The following is a 17,920-nucleotide window of genomic DNA, read 5'->3' as shown; positions in this document are numbered from 1 at the left end:
GTTCTGGAAGGTGTATTTTAAAGGAACAGGCCACCGTTTTTTCCATACTGAGATATGTTCTTACCTGAGCTTAGACGAGTTGATGTGTACCTGTCTGGTCTTTGTGTGTGCCCTCAGTCATGCAAGACGACTTAAGATGTTGTTAGTATTTGGCCTCTCCCAGTATATTCCTATGGCTCCAAACGTGGGTGAAGTTGGAAGCGACCATGCTCTTCCACGGGCACACACATAGACCAGACAGGTACGCATCAACTCGTCTAAGCTCAGGTAAGAACATATCTCAGTATGGAAAAACGGTGGCCTGTTCCTTTAAGACTTTTAACATAAACAAAACCAAATTTACTTTTTACTTTGGTGCGTTTATATAAATGTAGTGTAAAGTATTAAATTCATCTTTCAAATGTAGTGGCATAAAATATACAGTATACTGTGCGTTGTCAACACAGATACTACTCAAGCAATTTTTAGATCATCAAAAATTCAACATAAGTACAGTACTTCAGTAAATTTACTTTGTTACTCAACACCTCTGGCCGTGGCAAAATGTGGCGGCCATCTCAGCCAATCGCAAGACCGCAAGTAGTAATGTAAAGAGAGGGACATACAATTAATTGATTAGATACAAATGTCAAAGGGGGAAAATAACTACTCTTTCGCCAACTACTCCACCAAGACTTTAACAAATGCTGAAATATGGATGCACTTTCTACTAAATAAGTAAGATATGGGGACATGGAGAAGGACAAGATGGTTTAAAGAATAGGCCACCGTTTTTACATACTGAGATATGTTCTTACTTTAGCTTTGACGAGTTCTTTAGGACCTGTCTGATCTTCCCCCGTGCCTTCAATCACGTAAACACAGCATGGACGGCGTTAGCATTTAGCCTCTCCTGCTCTCTCTACGCTCTTCCACGTTTTCTCTATTTAAATATGGTTGCTTGAAGTGTTACACTACAAAGTATAAATACACAAAATTAAACAATGTGGATTTTCTCGCGTAATAATACCAGGAGTATAGTTTGGCATCCGCACAATAAAGTGAAGATTACTGCGCGGATTTCGAACTACTCCTGGTATTATCACGCCTTACAATATAGTCCCCCCTTTTATCCGCTTAGAAAATCCACATTGTTTCATTTTGTGTAATTATACTTTGTAGTGGAACACTTCACGTAACCATATTTAAACAGGGAAAATGTGGAAGAGCTTGGTAGCTTCTATCTTGACCTGTTTTGGAGCTATAGAGGAGAGAGGGAGAGGCTAAATGCTAACGCCGTCTGCGCTGTGTTTACGTGACTGAAGGCACGGGGGAAGATCAGACATGTTCTTACCTCAGCTTTGACGAGTTCTTTAGGACCTATCTCAGTATGTAAAAACGGTGGCCTATTCCTTTAAAGGCCCGCATTTGTACACATAAAAGTGAATGCTAACCATAATTCTAACGTTAGCTTTATGCTACATGCTAGCGCTAGCTTCGAGTACATATGTTTTCTCACGTGCCGTATGATTTCCGTGATAGACTTTCCTCACCCTCGCTAGAAAAGTATTACAGTATTTCTCTTCCAAATACAGTGGAGTAAAAGTAAGAAGCTCTTGACAAAAAAGAATACTCAAGTAAAGTACAGATCCTTAACGATTATTTAGCATAATCTGTCTCCTTAATGTTTCCCCAGTCGTTCAATTATAATCCATTCTTTTACTCCCAAGATGGTGCTTTTCCCTCTTACTTCTGTTTTAGTCTTAAAATAACTTTATCCAAATCCCATTTTATCCCTCTAATTACCATGCACCGTGTACAAAATCCCCACAGCCTGGTAATATTCGGGTTTTTTTATTATTAAGACAGTCCAAACCAAAACATGGTACAGTAAGAGGCTTTTAGGGCGTATTAGCACACAATCTCTTTACACTAAACAGAAGGAAGACATTTTTGGAACCAGAAAAGTTAAGGGAATGAAAGTAATAACACATTCAAAGATCTACAGGGCTTGATGCAGGATAAAAACCAATGGCAAAGGGAAAAGCTGCGGCGGAGGTAGCCATGGGAATGACAGCTGAGATGGAAAGAGTTGCTGCCAGGCTTCAGAGATCTAGTCTTACATTAAATATAGATAAGAGTGTTGCCATGTATAAGTGTGTGTTATCAAAATACCAAGATTTTTTAATAACTGAAAACAAAATCAAAGTTGTTGCATTTAAATACCTAAAGTTTACAATAGATACAATGTTAACATATACGTATACTGTGGTGTATAGTAAGAAGACTAGCTACATAAAATCAATCAATATGGACTGATTGATTTTTTTGTACTATTGGAATATTCTGATTGCTGTAGGCCTAATATTGTAAAGGCTATGATCTGGTTATTTAGACCCATATACAACTGTTGATGTCGTGGTCAATATATACAGATGGCGACGCGTCATACAAGGAGGCGTGGCCTCGCCGAGGGGGTAGAAAACCTCTCTGAGAGTCACAATTTTCTGGCGGACTATTGCTGGGTTGCAGGTTCTAGAATATGATGATGTCATCGGACCCAGCGGGGGGCAGGAGCCAGTTTTTCCTATTAACAGCATTACACTTTCACAAGTCGTAGCTAGAAAGAAAATGTATGGATTAGAAAAATGATCAATAATATCAGTCACTGGGTCCATGATCTCTCTGTACAAGACCAAAAATTTCCTCAAAGAAAAAAATATTTTTCCTCTATATAATAGTATAGGCCTTTAGAATGCTGTGATGTCACCTGCAACCCAGCAATAAACTTATGTATCAGACACCAATAAAGTCACAGCAAATAGTTCAGTAGACGCAAAAACTGCACTCGTTAGCTAGCATAAAGCTAGCGTTAGCTTAGCTAGCTTCCTAGTTAGCATTGTCTGGGGGGGGTATTATGCAAAATGGACTTTTTCAAGCTTTACATCATGTTATTATGTCATTCCCTCATTAAAAACATGCCTGAAGTGTTGCCTTGGCACATTCACGTATTTTTGAGTAATCTGTAAAAACTCTGATGGCGGCCATTTTAGGGATAGGTTTGCCTGAGTCCTCCTAGGAACGCCCCCACCTCCTGGAGACGCCTCCGAGCTTTCGTCACCAGCCGAGTAACCAACCAATGCTCCTCAGCAGAACCCCCTCCCCACTGACGCCACCATAGACAGTAAAAAAAATGGACGTCTTATGCTCACTCCTCCCCGTTTACCATAATGACCACGGCCGTGGGGGAATTCATGGAGGATTTACAGACTCCCCCTCCCCAGCTCTGACGAAGCATGTTCCTAAAAAGGACATACGGGCGGGATTTTCACCGTAGACTCGGCCCTTGCGTGACGTGTAGCTCGCGCTGCTCCAATGCTAACAGTCCGACCCTCATTAAGTACGAGATTTCAAAAATTCATATTACGAAAACCAGCCTGGTTTCATATATTGTGATTAACCCAGCGTTATCTCAGGAGGAAGATCTAGCCTAGTCTAGTGTTGAAAATATTGAAACCAGGCGTTAAAGTTGTTTTTAAGGTGTCAATGGGGGCCTAGTGGCGATATGGAGGTACTACAGCAATGGCGGAGCAATGGCGGCCTCCAGGGTCGTGGTCATAAAGCAGCGCAGCCAGCGCCCATTGGACGCCACAGAGTGTGGAGGGGGCGTGTCGGAAAGGGTCAGAGGTTCTTAAAGAGACAGAGGCCTATTTCAAGACATTCACTACAGCCATTTTGAGAGAGCAATTTTATACAAGGCAGTTATTCTAATTTACTGCATTTACAGACCAACAGAAGGTTTGGTCATCATTGTAGTGTGATATAGACTGGTGCTATGTGATTGAAAAAAGCATAATACCCCCTCTTTAAAGTGTTTATGTCTCCTCTCCACGTCTCTGTCTCTTTGATAGTAGAAAAAGTAGAAAAATATATTAATAATTGAGGGTTTGGTAAAGTAATGGTGAAAAAATGGTAAATATAACTGTCACATGTATATAGCGCCTTTCTACCTGCTTTAGGCACTCAAAGCGCTTTACAGCAAGGAACCAGACACTGGAGGCAAGGTGGGTGGGGTGCCTTGCCTAAGGACACAACGACAGTGTGCTCTACTCTCGGCACCACCGTCGCAAATGGGACAAAGTAAAAAAATTTCTCTCCTTTGTTTTCCCCCTCTGACTGCTTCAAACATGACCATATATGGGCGAGTCCAGAGATGCCGTCTGTATCTATTATTGTGCACAGTCCCCTTTCAAATAAACGCACACCAAACCATACCATCAAAATCAATACCGGCTCTTTGTGGATAAGAATTTAGTATGGCTCTTTGGTTTCCAAAGGTGTCACACTCCAGGGTGATTCTGAGTACGCCCTTATTAACACAAACACATAAAAACAGACATTATCACATTGCTACAAAGTTATGAACCAACCTATTTGAGTCCAGATCAATGGACGCTACAGAGTCCAGATCTGAACCCCATTGAGAATCTTTGGGATGTGCTGGACAAGGCTTTGCACAGTGGTCAGTGAACGTGTGCTGTCATCAAAGCTAAAGGCCAAATGTCAATCCTAATTGTTGTTCTAGTGATAAATTGTAAAACATTTCCTTTTAAATCAGACCAGTGTGCTTTTTTTCCGTCCTTCACAGTTTTGACTGCCCACTTTCAGATTCTTTTTTTCTTATTACGTTTTAAATGTCTGTTCACTTTTCCAATCCTAGACGACCAAAGATTTTTAGTTGTTTCCAGTTGCCGGTAACAGAACATCACCAGCCTTTACAAACTGCTCACCAAGACCATTCAAATTGGGATTTCATTCTGGCCCACTAACACGTTTAGTTCACATCGGGAAATCCCTGGACTCACTTTTATCACAGACGCCATATTCAGGGGCGTAGCACCAAATTCTGGGCCCTGGGTACAAACTATCTTGGTTACATTACAGAATGGGCTGAACCATTTGGCACATTTTTAAAGGGGTGTCAGGGCCCTGAGATATTATCAATCATTGTTGTTTGTGCAAAATTCTGTGTAGCAACCATTGTATTTTAGCCCGGTTGTGTTCAGTTCTTATAGCATCAATTATGCGCTTTTTGCAGCATTTTTGAGGGCCCCACCCTGCTCTGGGCCCTGGGCACTCAGTACCCTTTACCCCCCCCCAGTCCGACACCCCTGGCCATATTCCTAGCAATGCCTCCTCATTATTAAATCAGCAAATGTAAGTTAAATGCACCGAAGAGACTCACCTTCATTATGCCGTTCCAGTTGTCGCCCGTGGACACTTGAAACAAGGTCAGGAAGGCCATGCCAAAGTTCTCGAAGGTAGCGTGACGACTCATACCCTCACATGGGTAGTCTTCATTACAGACTGTGCGCGATCACAGAAAGACAAAAGAACAATGTACAGGTTTGTGTCAGTCATACACGGAGGGCCTCATAGCCTCCAGCTGCACAGAGAATACCTGCCATCAAATCAAAATTTCAACACAAATCCACGAAACCGTGCAAGGTTTGTGAAACTGAACAGCTTGTGTTTTAGTGCAAACAAGTCCAGTCAGGCTCCAGGAACCATCTGTCTGAAATGAGAAGGAGTCTGGCCAAATGCTATTATTATTATTATTACAGGCCTACTTTTCTTTTTCCTTTTTTTTTTATCTCTTTAGCCTAAATTTCAATATCATTTTTGGAAAGGCTTCAATCCCTTCTCCTGCCAAGATCTTCACACATCAGAGAGGACGTGTTCGGATGCCACTTATTTGCTGACAAGTGGAATGCCAGGGCAGACTTAGACAAATGAGTCGGCGTGTGATGATGAGTTTGTCGATCGAATTTGGCGTTGGGGACTCTGGAAGGAGGAGAGACGTCGGCGATGCGAAGGGGAGAGGAAGGGGAATGGTAGATTTGCTCAGCTTGACACACACACACACACCCGGGGATTATATATTTTTCATCGATTCTAAGTACAGGCTTAAACAATTCAGAAAGAGCGTGAGGCCAGACAGCCTTGGGCCATGAACTCCCAATACTCAGTACGCTTTTTGAAAGAAATCACTAAAAAACAGCTCCCTATTCGCTCATAACGCGCTGTGTGGCAGGCATCGAGTACCATAATGAACCATAATGAACATTCAGGCTTTTACTCTTATGTAGAAAAAAAATATATATATACAATAATGATTTTATCTTATTATTATTATTATGGTAAATGGTAAATGGTAAATGGTCTCAACTTATATAGCGCTTTTCCACCTACATTAGGCACTCAAAGCGCTTTACAGCAAGGATCCACTCACCCATTCATACTTTCATTCATACACCAATGTACGCAGACACTGGGGGCAATGTGGGTGAAGTGTCTTGCCCAAGGACACAACGACAGTGTACACTTTCAGGAGGTGGGAATCGAACCCCTGATCTTCCGATCATGAGACGACCCGCTCTACCATCTGTGCCACCGTCGCCCCTTATTATTATTAAGACTTTCCCTCTGATCTATTGTATCATGAATTCACTAGAATTACAAATGAGTACTTAACCTCTTAACTCCCGCCTGAACCGAGAGCATTTTCTCCAATTCAGCTTTACCCAAATCCTGTTGGCCTGTGTAACGCCTCATTTGAAAGCTAAGACCTACAAAACTAAATTGATCTTTTTCCTCACAGCATCAGATTTTTTTTCATCACTTTCTTTGTTGGGCAGTCATCGCATTTGTCCATTTTTTGTCACTTTTTCGTCAAATTTTTCTCACTTTTTTGTCACTTTGTCGTCCATTTTTTCCTCACTTTTTTCACATTTTTATCCTTGTTTTCGTCTCAGTTTTGTTGCCTTTTTTCCAGAAGCTTTTGGATTGGGGTAAATCTGGAGAAAATGTGCTCGGTCCAGGTGGGAGTTAAGGGGTTAAACAAATATCCATGCGCAGCTCATTTTTACCGTGACATTGACACAGCCGCACATGGTTCTTTTGGGACTCTTCCTTCGGTAATGTTATGCCATCACGGATCAGATTAGATCCCTACAGCAACTCGAGCCTTTTATTTATTTTTTTCATCTTTATTGAAACAGGTGCGAAAGGGAGCATTGGGAGAGAGGTGGGAGGGGCTTATCGTTTGAAAATCAGGAAGTGAAATACATTTTTGTTTCAGGTGCTTTGTAATGTGTAAGATAGTGTGGTTAAGATGCGTTTGATATTATCTCCAGATACCTGAGAAAAGCATGATACCCCCTCTTTTACATGGATTTGATTATAAAATGCTTTGGCCCTTAATCTTTCCGTGTCCTCCTTCTCACAAGAAATTTGAGGGGGCGGATGGTTCTGCTGCAGCGGTGGAGATGGGGCTGATACAAACTTTATATGGATGTCTGTGATGTGCTGACAGGTGACGTGAGGCAGGAACAAGAGGGGAAAACGTCTTGTGTGATTGAATCTATGCGTCCGCTTCGTTTTCTAATTTTGCGGCGTGTGTTTTTTGTTGCGTGCGACTCACCTAGTTCTCCAAACAGCTCCACTCCTAAGGCGGCGTAGATGAAAAACAGTAGCATGAAGAGCAGGCCCAGGTTACCCACCTGCACAGACACATCAGCACAGAAAAGACAGTACAGTTAAGCACATGGTATTGCTGTCACAGAAAATAACGTGTTGTACAATGCTCTAGATGTCACCATTTCAGACACAGGACAGAGGCCTACATGAGTCTATAGACCAGGGGTGCCCAAACTTTTTGTCTCCGAGGGCCAAAATTAAAAAGTGCCGGTGGGTCGCGGGCCAAAAACGGCGATGTCAAGCGTGAAACGTGTAACTGCAAATAATAAAAGTTACTTTATTATATTTCTGGTACACATTTGCATTTGATTCTATCTATGCAAATACCATGCTACATTCAAACAAATGTTAACTATGGCAAAAGCCTAGTTTTGGTAGAACAGAATCAACAATTGCAGCAATATAGTGCAAAACAACAACACCACCTGTATGTGCAGTAGCCTACCTACAGTGACTTTAAGAATCTATCAAAGGAAATGCAGCATTAGATCATTTTGAAAGTGGCAGTTCAGCATAAATTCTTACATAAGTCGTTTTTTAACATGACCTTTGTTGATGTCAACAATCTTTGCAATAAAAGTTTGGAAAATGTGAAAGTTGATGCTACAGCGCTCTGTACAACCACAACAGTGTTTTCTTTACTTTGTGAAAGGAGTGAAACAGCGCCCCCAATTTGACGCTGGTGGCCAAAAAGTGTACTGCATCCATATTTACCATTGAGAATGAATGGGACAGAGTTAGTGTTAACTATAGCAGCGCAAAAGTAGGTCACTCTCTGGCGGGCCAACAGAATTGCTTCCGCGGGCCACATTGGGCACCCCTGCTATAGACGATTCGTTGTTTAAGAAGTAACCCGTAACCTCCATACTGTTCTAAAAGACCTGTGCTGCCGGGATTAGGGTGACCAGATGTCCTGCATTGCACAGGACTGCACAGCATTTTCAACATAATTTCTGATTGGATATTCTACTCTAAAGCCCGCCTCTCACTCGCTGGCGCTGCTGTACAGACTACGAACTCAGCGAAGGACCGCGACGCAAAGGAAACTACACGAGAAAAAGAAAAAAACAATCAGATGTTTGAACTGTGGATCGTTGATGTGGGTCTACTTAATAGACTAGAATAGAAGCTTTGGAAGCTGATTGTGCCGAGGTACTTGAAACTCAGTATCTCCACATTCTGACTGTTGAGGGACACATGATGTATATTTGTGTTGTGATTGGAGCAAGATGTTAAAAGTTTTGTAGGACTTCAGTGTGGTCTAGGTAGTTTAGATGCAGGAGACCAATGAGCGCCGTGTCATCTGCGTATTTAACAACTGGAATTGGGTGTATTTTATTTTAAATTCATTTGAAAAAAGACTGAATAAAGCCGGGGACAATACGCTCCCTTGAGGACATCCAGTGCTCACGTTGTTCTACTTTACACTTACTTAGTGTAAAGTAGAACAGTTTAGACGAGGGGTGTCAAACTCATTCTGGGTCGCTGGCCGGTATTCAGCTCCCACGGCGGGTCGGGGGCCGCATATAATAGAGAAGAATGTTCCAATAAATGAATAATAATAAGCTGTGATTTGGTCAAAGCCCCAACTTGACTGTAGCTTCATCATAAACAACGGCTTGCACTTGTATTGCACTTTACAAGCCTGTGTCACAAGTTCCTCAAAGTACTACATAGAAGTCATTATTCATTCACTCGGTGGTGGTAAGCTATTATTGAAGCCACAGCCGTCCTGGGGCAGACTGTCAATTTACCACATGGCTTTATAATGTGTTGTTCATATCCTGATCTCTTATTATGCCAGTGCCCTCTGCTGGACACGTGTGGAACTCTTTCCTTTTCTTAAATTTAATGTCACAGAGTGGGTAGAATGAGCATTCTGGTTATTCTTTAAAAAATCATGACTCCGCACAGGAATGGGCTCGAGACTTACTCTTTTTTATATACTCTGGAATTTATGCTCTACAGGGCAGGGTTAAATCATCTCGCGGGCCGGATCAGTTATGTTTGACACCCCTGGTTTAGACTGAATTATAATCCTATGTAATTCTAAAAAGAATGTGCTTCAAGGTCCCGCTCAGTCCCTCTTAAAAACACTTCATGTCCCACATTTGGCCGGTTACGATCTGGTCACCCTCGGCGGGTTCGAAGATGACGACAAGTTGGTATTTCATTCTCACTGTGGGACACAGTGTTCTATCATCGCGGGTTAAACCTCCATCTGCCAAGTGCATATATATTCTTCATCTATACAGACTGGAAGGCTTCACTGGGGAACGGTTTCATTATCTCTCATTTTAATTACCTCCCCTGCGCCCCTGGGAAAGAGCGAGGGCCCCAGTCTTAATGAGAGGAGGATCAGCGCAGGGAAAAACATGAGGGGAAAAAGGGACGTCTTCACTTCTGTCCTGTCCTAAACTCACCAAGTATAACGAAATGACTTAAAGAGAAACTGTTGTAGGTGTGTAGGTTGGTGGAAAATATAGCCTTCAGAGGTAAGATTTTGAAGCTTTCCGTGTAAATATGACCGAAAACAAAAGTCATATGTCAAGCCCCCTGCCATTTACTACTTTTATACGAAAATAGGGCAAACGTTTCCAAACTTGCAGGTATTTTTGTTGACAACAACACCAACAAATCCTTCAGGGGAAAAAACAAGTTTAACTAAAGCGATAATCTCCTGTCGACACCTGTGTTTGGTGTTAATAACACCGTGAGGCGTAGACAGAGGTCTGTGGAGCTTGAGGCCAGTTTTGGGCGATTGCGTGTGTCAAGATGGCGTCTCTGTCGCCGCAGTAGGAGCGTTGTGCTTGGCCTTGCCAGTTTTTGAGCTGTGAGACACAGTAAATTGGGCTTTATCGCTCGCGCTAATTTTGTAGAGACATTACATCATGCCACACACACACACACACACACACGCACACACTGTGCGGCTATGAGGCTCGATCTGGGGTTTGGGTCGCTTCAGTGTAGATGTTCCCCTTAGCCGGTGGGACGGGTGCAGGCGGGAGGAAACCTGAGCAGACAAATAATTGCCCTGTCCCCCCAAAAAAGCGTCAGGGCGTTTTACTGGTATGAATCCACCTTAAAAGGTTTTTTTCGTTTTTTCCTCCAAAGAACTATGGAGAAAAGCTGCCATCCTCAAACAAAAGCTGGAGGGTTTAGGGGTCAACCGGATCTTCATCACGTGGATCCACAACTATCTGACGGGCCGGCCTCAGTACGTGAGGCTTGGCCACACCACCTCGGATTCTGCTGTGAGTAATGTTGGTGCTCCACAAGGAACTGTTCTCGCTCCTTTTCTCTTTACCATCCATCCATCCATCCATCCATCCATCCATCCATCCATCCGTGTTAATTTCGTCGACTGAAAAAAATTTAGAATTAATTTTAGTCAGATATTTTTGACTAAAATTGGACTAAAACTAAATTAAAAGTTTCTCATGAGACTAAAACTATGACTAAAATGTATTTTAGTCGACTAAAATAAGACTAAATAAAAATGAAAAGGAGAGACTAAAATCATCCAAACTTCTATTGACCGTCTGAAAAAGCCTCATATCATTTAACTTCACTGCCAAATGAACAGGTCTGTGCTTTATTCATGTGGAAGCAGCTCCATGAAGTCGAGGACCTTGAATAAATATGATTATAATGAATATTATAAATGCAAAGTCGACTAAATTAGTCTTAAATTTAGTCGACTTAATTGACATGCAATTTTAGTCGACTAAAACTAGACTAAAATGTAAACGTTTTTTTTAGACAAAATCGCGACTAAAATTAAATTACATTTTAAAAGAGTTAAAAGACTAAAACTAAAATAAAATATGTTGTCAAAATTAACACTGCCATCCATCCATCCACCCATCCATCCTCAACTTAGTGGTCCAAAACCTGAATTGTTGGTTCTTTTCAATAGTTTATTGTCATTGTCATATAAATCAAGATGTTTTCAAGTGCGCAATGGTGTCAAAACAACATTTCAGGAGAGAAATTGGAATATCTTAAGGGGAGACACTACAGGCAAAACTCATTTTTTTTCAGTTTTTAGGTTTTGGGCCAAATTGGTCTCTGAACATATAAGCTTTCACCTGGAAACAGAAAATATGCCTAATCTTTACAACAACATGTTTAAATATTGCGCTGATTCAATGTTTGCCCATAGACTTAAATGGGAGAATGCAATTTCAAGGGCCTTTTTCTCAAAACATTTTCTGTCATTGTAGCGACACTATGTCCACGTCAGTCGGACCTAAAGACTTCACATTTTCCAGCCTTGGACTGAACAATATTTGGAAGATTTTTTCCCCCGAGCCCCGTTTATTGAGTTTTGAATGTCAAAAAATAAGGCGAAAATTAATTTTTTTACAAAATTTTCCACTAAAAAACAGCTTATTTTAAAACCAAACAAGAAATCCAAAATCCCCTCTGAAAAAAGTCTTGGTAACTCATTCACCAAGAAAATGAAACCATAAATTTGAATGTAGCTCTATCCATTATTCAGATTTCGTCGCTGAAAAGATGGGAAATTTTGGGGAATTTTTAGGCATAAAGCACCTTGTTCTTATATGAAAAGATAAAATAACAGAAAACTTGCAATGTATTTTTTCTTTACATTTATGTCAGTGATCGACAGCAAAAGCTTCAAATTTATATCTGTAAATATACATTTTTTTCCTATTCACCGGCAGTGTCTCGCCTTAAAAACAATAGCGACGTACCAGTAAATATAGGCCTGTGGTTTGCATTAGAAAGTCATTATAATATGGTTTTCCAAACAGCTAACACGGCCGTGAGGACAGATGAATGCAAGCCGAGTCTATAAAGCGTCCGTCAGAGTCGGCGGCGGCGCGGTGTGAGCTGTCTGCGAGCTCTCCGTGGGGCTGAAATGGAAACAAGGCGCCCCACGCTGCGAGCTCAGGGAGGGGGAGCGCGCCGCGTTCCGGGTTTTGTGGCAGATATGAGTCATCTATTAGCAAATGTCCACAGGCGAACGGAGACGGTGGCTCTGTACCGTTTGAGTCGGGGCCATTTCTCGCTTCGTGGGGTATCGTGCGAGAGACGCTTTTAAGATTTAGTCCAAGTAATGAGCAACTGTTTTACCATACTGTAGCCTGAAGAAACAAAAATAAACAAATGACGGTGTATGATGTGTTTGACTGACAGAGTGGGGCATTATTTAGGAATCTTGCATGTTATTGTGTCCCCAAAAGCTTTGTACATTTGATATATTTATAGATGCATTCTCTTGTTATCTACTATCATTTTTGGGCAGATAGGCTTTATGAGATGCTTGATACTAGGGGGCTTGTTATGGGAATCACTATCTTTTCACTCTTTTTAGATGTTTTCCTGGCAGACTGTAGCCACATCTAGCAACACAGAAAACACTGAATCAAACTGTTTGGGAATCTACTGATCTTTGTACCTACTCAACCTGAATGTCCTGGATAAATCAGAATCACAGTTCAACACCTTTAGAAGCATTTAGAAGAGATATTTTAACCTCTTAACCACCACCTGAAACGAGCACACTTTCTCCAGTTTGGCTTTACCCAAATCGAAAAGATTCTTGAAAAAAGCGTCAAAATAGCGAGGATGTGTCGCTCTTTTGTCACAAGAAATGTGACAAAAGAGCAACGAAAACATTCCAGAAATGCAACAATAGATAGATACAGACGGCATCTCTGGAATCGACCATATATGGTCATTTTTTAAAACAGTTAAGGGGGAAAACAATTTTGAGAAGAATCGAAACTTTCTCTACTTATTCAAAAACTACTTCAACAAACGCTGAATTATGAATATAATTTTCTACTAAATAAAAATACAAAGACATGGAGAGGAACAAAGTGGTTCAACAGCCCATAAATACATTAAAAAAAAAACGAGAATGCTAACATGGGGTGACAGTGGCGCAGATGGTAGAGCAGGTCGTCTCATGATCGGAAGGTCGGGGGTTGGAATCCCACCTCCTGAAGGTGCACACTGTTGTTGTGTCCTTGGGCAAGACACTTCACCCACATTGCCCCCAGTGTCTGGGTACATTGGTGTATGAATGAGAGTATGAATGGGTGAGTGGATCCTTGCTGTAAAGCGCTTTGAGTGCCTAATGTAGGTGGAAAAGTGCTATATAAGTTGAGACCATTTACCATCTAACATGATGCTACAGATTAGCATCGTGCAAATGCTAACGCTAGCTAGCGCTTGCTATGACTGCCGTTTTTTCACTTCTACAGAACGATCTGCTGTGAGAAAATATCCATATGGACCCGATTTACACTGGACTTTAATGGTATGTGATAAATAAGTTCATAAATGCCAGAAAATGGCTAAAACGAGTGAAAAATTGTGTTTCCCAACATATTCTATTTTCCCCCTCGGCGAGGCCACGCCCCCTTCTATGATGAGATGCCAAAAAAGTGACAAAAGCGATAAAACCTCTTTCAAATGAGGCATTACACTGTTGCTCTCCAGTCGAGAAGCTTTTAGAAGGCAGACTGGAGGTTATAATAATGAAAAATATCGGTCAGAGTATATCGACTATCATACTTCATATTGGTATCGGATCCGGAAAATCCCTATCAGTCGGGCCCGACATTTGACTCCCTATTCCATCCGCAGATTGTCAAGTAGAAAAAACAACCCTTGAAGCTGGTGGCGACAGCACAATGCATCAAGGCAACTTACTCATGTAAACATTTGGGCTGTGTCTGTCTTTATTTGGTAGAATATATATCTATAAATCTGCAATCATTGAAGGAGTTGTAAAGAAGAATAAGAGCAGCTCTCCAATCTCATCCACTGGCTCACAGTCGAATTGATTTCAATTATTTTGCTTTCAAAAGTCTTCCTGGTCTGGCCCCTAAGCGCCTGTGGGATTGGCTTGTGCCCCCACACTCCAAAAAACTAAATCTGAGAGATGATCGCGCCTTTCCAAGTCCACGTCGAGTTAAAAGTCATGAGTCCTTTGTGTTGCGGTTTCACTATTATAACCTACGCCACTGACCTTAGACCAGTTTAAAATTCTACAATCGCCTTAATATTGAACTCCGCAGAGGGCATGACCGTGGACTGTATTGACCGGCTGTTGGTTTACCTGAGGCAGGGCTTGGACGACCGTATCCAGCAGGGCTCTCATTCCCGTGGCCATCTTCAGCAGCTTCAGCACTGGCCGTGTGTGTGCGTGTGGGCAGAGGATCACAGAAAACACATGTGGAGAGTTAGTGGCCAAGACTGGGTTATGTCACATCTCTTATTTTTGTGACTTGACCTTGAGAGAGAGACACGGCATCAGGGTCACTCCAATATTTTTCTGTCCGACACTTAGGTTCCTTCCTTCCCTTCTTTCTTTCTTTCTTTCTTTCTTTCTTTCTTTCTTTCTTTCTTTCTTTCTTTCTTTCTTTCTTTCTTTCTTTCTTTCTTTCTTTCTTTCTTTCCTTCTTCCCTTTCTTTCTTTCTTTCTTTCTTTCTTTCCTTCTATCCTTCTTTCTTTCCTTCTTTCCTTCTTTCCTTCTTCCCTTCTTTCTTTCTTTCTTTCTTTCTTTCTTTCTTTCTTTCTTTCTCCCCTTCTTTCCTTCTTCCCTTTCTTTCTTTCTTTCCTTCTATCCTTCTTTCTTTCCTTCTTTCCTTCTTCCCTTCTTTCTTTCTTTCTTTCTTCCCTTCTTTCTTTCTTTCTTTCTTTCTTCCTTCCCTTCTTTCTTTCTTCCCTTCTTTCTTCCCTTCTTTCTTTCTTTCTTTCTTCCCTTCTTTCTTTCTTCCCTTCTTCCCTTCTTTCTTTCCTTCTTTCCTTCTTCCCTTCTTTCTTTCTTCCCTTCTTCCCTTCTTTCTTTCCTTCTTTCCTTCTTTCCTTCTTCCTTTCTTTCTTTCTTTCTTTCTTTCTTTCTCCCCTTCTTTCCTTCTTTCCTTCTTCCTTTCTTTCTTTCTTTCTTTCTTTCTTTCTTTCTTTCTTTCTTTCTTTCTTTCTTTCTTTCTTTCTTTCTTTCTTTCTTTCTTTCTTCCTATGTTAAACTGCCCCTAAGAAGTGGAAACAGCAGTCCATAATGCTCAATTAGGATTTCTTTGTAGTATCCTAATTGTAGAGAGGCTTTCATATTACTATAAAATGTGACCTCTCTGTGATCTGCTGTCGGAACGGGACAATGTCATGAAGAAGGGTATCTTAGAAAAAATTGCCAACTAGAATTCATTTTATTCTGCAAATGTAGCCGTGAAATTAAACATAATATACCCACTAGAGTGTGCTAGAAGTTAGTTGTTAATCAGGTGTTTCAGTGTGGTCCCTCAGACCTGCTGAAGTTCTGTGAGAAATTCCATTGAAGCTCTGCTCTTAGAAAGCAGCCTCTGATTGGCTAACTGATGCAGAGCTTCCAAGCAGGGGGCGATGTTGTGACACCCACCAGCGGAATGCTGATTGGTTGCCTACACAAAAGGGTTCAATAAAATATCTGACTGACAGCTCCTGATGCACCTGCTCTGTGTCTGAGAGCAGCATTAGCATTAGCATTAGCCTTAGCTAAACTGACGGAAGCGAGGCAACCAGTCTGCGCCATTGGCCCCTCTGACCACCACCCACTCACTCACTACATTCACTTAGTTTTCCTGGTGTTACCAAACATCCAAGCACCATCCAAGCACCAGCCAGGCCCTTCCCTACTTAGCCTCTGAGATCTGGCAGCTCAAACAAAAACTAATGCTTTCCTCCAGTTTCATTTAACACACAAATCTCCCATTGTCTCATCCAAACATCCAAAACTAAGAGCTGTTTCTGCCAAATAACCTGATAACCTGTGGCCCATGAGGATTATCGAGACTGACCAAAGTAGGGATTGCGATTTTTATACAATTTTGAGACTTAATGGATAATATGTTTTATGGAAACTTTCAAAATAATGTACTTTTATGGACTAAGAAGACTTGTCTGAACTACAGTGTTGTACATGAAAAACATGCATATTTAAAACAATTTAGTAGTAGTAGTTACTTGAGCAAAACGTGCTTTTAAACTCATCCCTGTTTCGTTTGACCCATGATTTAAGGGACAAATCGTTTATGAGGCCTTTAATGCTATCACTTTATAATCCCTGTGTGTTTTTATTTGGTGGCCGAACTGGACATCCGACCGCCCCGGGGGCCGGCGCCTGTGACTCCTCGTCGCGGCGTGAAGGTCGGGCTTCGTGCTGTCCTACCTCGAGCGATCCTCAGCACTCTCATGATGCGGATGATGGTGGGGTTAATGGGCAGCGCGGCGCTGATCTCTATCTCCTCCAGGGTGATGCCCATGACCGACAGCAGCACAATGGCCAGGTCCAGCTGATTCCACCTGGACACACGCACACGCACAGGCACAGTACGGACGAAGAAGGAAAGGAAAATCTTAGCATGACCTTTGTGACCAAGCGTTAAGCAGGAGTAAACAAAAGGAGCCGGCGGAGTGAGCGGCGCTCTGCGGGAAGTCTGCGAGCGCTACGTGGTGCTGAATATGAAACTGTCCAAGCGCCTCCGAACAAAGCAACAAAATAAAACCTTTAAAGACGGGGAGTAATATTTATCTTCTACAAAAGGATAGAAGAAGTACAGATTTCAGCTTTAAAGGTATATTTAATGTTTATTCAACACTACATTGTGGGAAAAATGCAGCATTTTACATGATATTTAAGAAATTCAGTTCTTATTTGAGTGGTAGCTTGCTGTCGTAGCGGCTGCACAATTTTGACAAAAACCTGCGATTTTTCTGATAAATGTTGCATTTCGATTCAATTTGAGATTTTTATATTTGATACACTAAAAATGCATAAACTTCTAAAATAATGGGTGAGGGAAGTCATGTTTCCCCGACATTCAGAGTACCACTGGGGGACAGCCACGTGACTAAAATTGGGGTGGAATCACAATCACAAAAAACAAGACGAAATTTATTTTTTTTGCAATTTTCTCAGGTTATTCAAAAGCTAATAAAGACATTACAATGTTGAAACTAATGTCTCAACAAAATTAAAGCAGAACTACGTAATATTTGCGCCTAGAGGCCATAAGCGGCACTGCAGCTGTCGTGGCATGTAGCTTTTTTTACCCATTAATTGTCCGTGAGAGTAAACACTCTCAGCCACAACCCAACTACACAATGGAGATGTTTTTCTTCCGCTCAGACTTGGCTGTAAACATTGCTAAAGTGGTGCTAGCCCACAGTTAGCTTTGCCCGTTAGCCTGTTAGCTTCTTTGGCTCGTGATAAACCAAATAACAACGTTTTGCAAAGTATTCATCAACAAACCGAAAGCTGTAGACAGAATACAGTCAGGACTTACTTGTACCATGTCATAAACCTCAGAAATGTGAGCCAAAAGTGATTTTGTGGACAACTGGGAGCAGTGAGAGAGATGTTTTCCATTAGTGTGTATT

At 41.6% G+C, this 17,920-nt stretch overlaps 1 protein-coding gene across 1 annotated transcript in view; it reads right to left on the bottom strand.

Moving 5' to 3' along the window:
* LOC306969136 (voltage-dependent T-type calcium channel subunit alpha-1I-like) overlaps positions 1–17,920 on the bottom strand; it is a 460,402-nt gene that overhangs the window by 22,617 nt on the left and 419,865 nt on the right. Inside the window, 4 exon segments of the mRNA XM_079564736.1 lie at positions 5,225–5,346; positions 7,463–7,541; positions 14,621–14,691; positions 16,710–16,843. Of these exon segments, the coding sequence (XP_079420862.1) occupies positions 5,225–5,346; positions 7,463–7,541; positions 14,621–14,691; positions 16,710–16,843 (406 nt within the window).

Source organism: Gobius niger (assembly GCF_951799975.1).
Source record: "Gobius niger genome assembly, chromosome: 10".
NCBI lineage: Eukaryota > Metazoa > Chordata > Actinopteri > Gobiiformes > Gobiidae > Gobius > Gobius niger.
This window is presented reverse-complemented; position numbering and strand designations above follow the sequence as displayed.